The 4,671-nt window shown below is 36.7% G+C and overlaps 1 protein-coding gene across 2 annotated transcripts; it reads right to left on the bottom strand.

Annotated features, from left to right (window-relative positions):
• Positions 1–1,019: 1,019 nt before the first annotated feature.
• LOC111398605 lies at positions 1,020–3,279 on the bottom strand. Of its 2 annotated transcripts, none has more exons than XM_023025597.1 (3): positions 2,610–3,279; positions 1,329–2,517; positions 1,020–1,209 (listed from the first exon to the last, which is right to left on the bottom strand). In XM_023025597.1, the coding sequence occupies exons 2-3, from the start codon at positions 2,282–2,284 to the stop codon at positions 1,191–1,193; spliced, it is 975 nt and encodes a 324-aa protein (XP_022881365.1). In that variant the 5' UTR covers positions 2,285–2,517; positions 2,610–3,279; the 3' UTR covers positions 1,020–1,190. The 2 variants fall into 2 exon arrangements, with proteins under 2 accessions (XP_022881365.1, XP_022881372.1); XM_023025604.1 differs by having other exon boundaries at positions 2,867–3,279.
• Between the last annotated feature and the right edge of the window lie 1,392 nt (positions 3,280–4,671).

Genomic DNA, 4,671 nt, shown 5'->3' with positions numbered 1-4,671 from the left:
TTTGAGATAACATGTTAATTATTAATAATATGTCAAGAATTAATTGAACGGACAGCATATAACCTCGTCTTGCTTCTTCACACGATTTCTCGAGCGAGCAGTTGCTACTACACAGCCACATTCCCCATTTAAAGGCACCCCTCACATGGGATGTAAAGGTGGGTTCAAGCCGGGGGCAGTTCGAACCTTGTTCAGCCACGATCCAACTAAAGAAGCAGGTTGTGTCGTATCTGGCTCTTAAGCCTGCAATGGTTGGCCCACTTCTTGTTGCTGCTGCTGCTTCTTCTTTTTATTTTTTTTTCCTTAACATGTTGACTTTAAAACTAAAAAATAGTAGAATTTGTTGGGTTCGTCTTACACGTCTACCATCGCCAACTGTAATAAGGATTTTGCTTCGTGTACAGGAGCTTCACAGAACTCCTCCAGAATCTCAAATTTATATTTAGTATCACCATGATCACCAAATTCATTTTATTTTATCATGGCCATCGAACTTTATACTTAGTGTCACCCTGACTATTCAATTTCATATAACATTTCACCATGGTCATCTTACCTCTTTTCACTAATTTTGAAAGGGAAATGGTAACTTTGCATTATATATATAAAATAAATAAAAAATAATTTTTTTTTTTAAAATTTAAAAACCATTTTTAAAAATAAGCAAAGTTACTGTTTTAACCTCTTTAAAATTAGTCAAAATGGTGAAAAAAGTTTGAGTGACCATAGTAAAATATTATATGAAATTGGGTGGCCATGGTGAAACTTTATATGAAATTAGGTGACCATTATGAAACTAAGTATAAAATTGGGTGGTCATGGTGAAACAAAATCAAATTGGATGACCATGATGACACTAAGTATTGGTGGATTTAACCTGATTTTGACCATATTGAAAAATTAACATGTTACTGAGCAAACTGGAAATTGTAGTTGTCCCAATTACTCCTAAAAAGAGACTTTGAAGTCACTTAAAACTAAAGTCAGTCATTCATTATAGACTAGCCAAAGAGAAAGAGGGCCATTGAAACTTTTATTACTTAAAATGGACCATAAAAAACTCATCAACAGATATAATCATGAATTCAGCCTGGTAAAAACCAAGTTTCAAACAACAAATAATCATCAAATTATGGATGGTTGTTGTGAGAGGTTGCAGATTATCGTTTACACAAGTAATCCTCAATTCTTCACACCACAACCTTCAACCTAACAAGGAAAAGAACAAAACAATGTAATGGAATCGGTGCGATCAGAAGAATATTCAAGGGCATGAATATGAATCGTAGATGTCAAACATATGTCGATGAACAAATTAAGGCACGTACTCAGTCTCGAGGGTTGGTTGTGTCCTCGTCCCAGTGGCTGCCGGTGCCTTTGTGCTTCCAACCCTAGTCATTTCCAACGACTCCCCAACCTCTGCAGCCCTCTCCATATGCTGCATTTCCTTCGTCTTCTTGTACTTGCATGCCCAGAGCACAAGAAGTCCTAACATAATCAACAATGCCGATCCTCCTAAAACTGACCCAATGGTAATCCAGACCTTTGAATTGTTCTTCTTGCTGTGGCCACTTGGTGCAGGACCTTGCTTTGGACCACCCCCCAGTCCTGGTGGCACTGGAGACACAGGTGTGGGAGCAGGAGCAGTTGACTCGACTACAATAGAGAAATGCCCCTGTTGGAATGTTGTACATGTCTTGTCTTGAGATACATTACTGAAAATAACAGTGCCATTTAAATAAAATGAAACACACTTCGGAACTGGCCCTTCTGGCAATGACTTTATATCCGAAAACTTTATCAATATGGGCTGACCAGACGCATGAATGTCAAGCACAGGCAAGTTTTTAGCCATCAAGTCTGAAGCATCATAAGCTAGAAGACCCAATACAGGAGCTAAATAAATGTAACCAGGCAGAGGATAGTACACTATAGACCAATTGCCCAAGTTCTGGTACACCAAAACAAGCCTCTCAACATAAGGCTGCTCGAGCACACCCATAGGAATCTCAAACTCTTTGTACATGCTAACTCCATGTGTCCTTAAGCTACCACTCCTTAGCCTCATCCCTGAAATCATAATCCCTGTCAAATTAGACGGGACAAATCCATCATAAACAACACCGGTCCTAGGGCTAAGAAATGCCTGATAAGCATAGTCTTGGAGGAGTGCATCAAGTGCCCGAGCATCACCTGTCGAATTTGATTGGGCCGTGACAGCTCTGAAAGAGCTAAACAACAGTATCGTGAGAAGAAGCATCGTGAGACTTCCAAGAAGTCCCATTCGATGCTTCACAGTATTAACGAATCTATCAATCTGAATTGGCAGATACAAATCAATGTCAACCAAGAAAGTGTTGCAGTGATTACACTTAGATCCAGAATAATTAAGAGAGCATTACTAAAGACTAAAGATTTCCCAAATTGGTTTACTTTAATAGTACCCCAAACAAGCTTCAAAACTACACCTCACGGTCACGGACTTCAACAATTGATCTATTTGCCAAGAATCTGATTCTGCATTTGTTAACAAACGATAAACTATGTATCAAAAGATCCATATTTCTTGTCTTGAATGATAAAGCAAATAGAGATGAGAAGCTTTAAACCGTTGCAAAGCAGCGGAGTCCGAGAAGCACTTTTTAACCATTTGGATTTCTTTACTCTGAAAGAGACCCTCATAAAAAAGAACACAAGATTTTCTTCATTTCTCCATCAAAAGTAGTTTCAATAATCCAATTGCTTTAGATTCTTCCCCTTCTCAACCCCAAATACAGATTATTGATTACAGTATTCGTGTTTCCACGGACAAAAAGGAAAGAAAATAAGTAATTATTCTTTTTCCCAGATCGAGAAAAAAATGTACCTTATATAGTACAGTTCGAAAACCCCAAATCTTCAGCAATGCCGACGATTAAAACACCACACGCGCTGAAATATTTGGAAAACGATGATCTAATGCACTGTTTCTCTGCCCAACAATAAGCTGGCTCCGAAACTGTGAGCTTAGCAATTTTCACCCGAGATCCAAGAATTTTTTTTTATACTATAAATGCATATACACTACAAAACCAACAAAAGCGTTTCACTTTTACGTAAATATTTATGATTTATCCCTCAAATTTCAACACACACAGAAGCATGCCACTTGTATAAGAGAGAGAATCTATGCGAACGAATCCCTCTCTCTATATATATAGGCCTGTGTGAAAGATAAAACTTGAAAATCGAGTAGTGGAGACTGGTGAATGAAAGTCGGTGAAAAAGAGAGTTTATAGAGGGTACGTTTGTCATGTGAACTAATGATGGAGAGAGAAAGTAATAGGCTGCTGTGCGGTCAAAAGAAAATGGATTGACGATTATGCCCTTGAAAATTATCAGTTTTTTTTTTCCGTATGTTACAACATTTTTATGAGAATTTACATTATTTAATAATAAAAGAAAAGGGTCAAAAGAGTATCTTTGGTCAAACAATGTTCTACCTTCATTTTTATTGTATTCTTCAGCATCCTACCTGGAGTCTGTTTGATTTTTATTAATCAGGAAAAAAAAAGAATTTTGAATAATATTTTTAAAAGAATGTGTGATTAAAAGTAAGAAAAATTTTTAGTATAAAGTTAAAATATTTCATTATATGTAAATGTGTAGTTGAAAATGATTTTGTAACAAATCATAAAATAAAATAATGAATGTCAAACAGACACTTAGACCCTGTTAATAGCCTTGTTTGAGGATTAACATTTATTCCTTGGTTCATTTTCGTTATTTTTAAAATGCATTTTTCTTTCAATTCTTTTCAACTATGTAAGGGAGGGAGGGAGGGAGAGAGAGAGAAATTTCACACTGATCAATTCACCCCTATTTTCTCCTCCATCTGATGGTTATAATAGGAAAAAAAATGCGAAATCGTGCTAGGAAGAATTGAAGAAAATGTGTTTTTAACTTTTACACTCAGATTAAATTAAAACGACGCCGTCTCGCCATTTGAATTTCTGTAAAATTGTTGGCTGCTATTTCTTCCTCTGCTGGCTTTGCTTTGCTTTGATCTACCTCTTGCCTTTCTTTCCCCTTCCAGCTGACCCCAGAATAACCTTGTCTCCAAGATTCCTATGAAGGAAATTTTATTTGCCTGAATTCCGAAGTTTCTTAGGTTGCATCTGTTGGGAATCTACTTATACATGCACAGCGAAATTTAAAATATATTTCGATTCCCATCCAATAGATCTCATTGTGTTTGGTTAGGAATTGTGATAGGATTGTACCTTTTCCAGATCTGCAATCCTTTTGCTTTTCTTTTCGTTCCACAACTTTGATTCGCCACCACAGCTGTCCAATTGTCCAGCCTCCAACGGTGATCCACACAGAGAAAATGATTGCAGCCTCTAGGGTTTTCTCTTGTGCTAGCAAGAATAATGAAAACCTTAATGGACCTCAAACCCTAGTTATATATTTATATAAACCCAAATAGGCTCGGCCCGGTCCGGTCCAATAATTAATTAATCCAATTAATTAAACCCGGTCCGTGAATCAATTAATCCAATTAATTAATTCGAAAATATAAATAACAAATCCAATTAATTAATTTATCCAACGATTGTTAAATTAACTAATTGGCAATTTGCAATCTTCCAATTCTCTTTTGTGTGTGACCCATTAGGTTCCCGACCACGA

Source organism: Olea europaea, chromosome 1 (genome assembly GCF_002742605.1).
Source record: "Olea europaea var. sylvestris chromosome 1, O_europaea_v1, whole genome shotgun sequence".
Lineage (NCBI taxonomy): Eukaryota > Viridiplantae > Streptophyta > Magnoliopsida > Lamiales > Oleaceae > Olea > Olea europaea.
Note: the sequence above shows the minus strand (reverse complement) of the source record. Positions and strands in the feature narration are given on the sequence as shown.

Bases quoted from the DNA above. Each gene is read 5' to 3' on its own strand.
- LOC111398605 (XM_023025597.1), bottom strand. From the start codon at position 2,284: ATGGGACTTCTTGGAAGTCTCACGATGCTTCTTCTCACGATACTGTTG.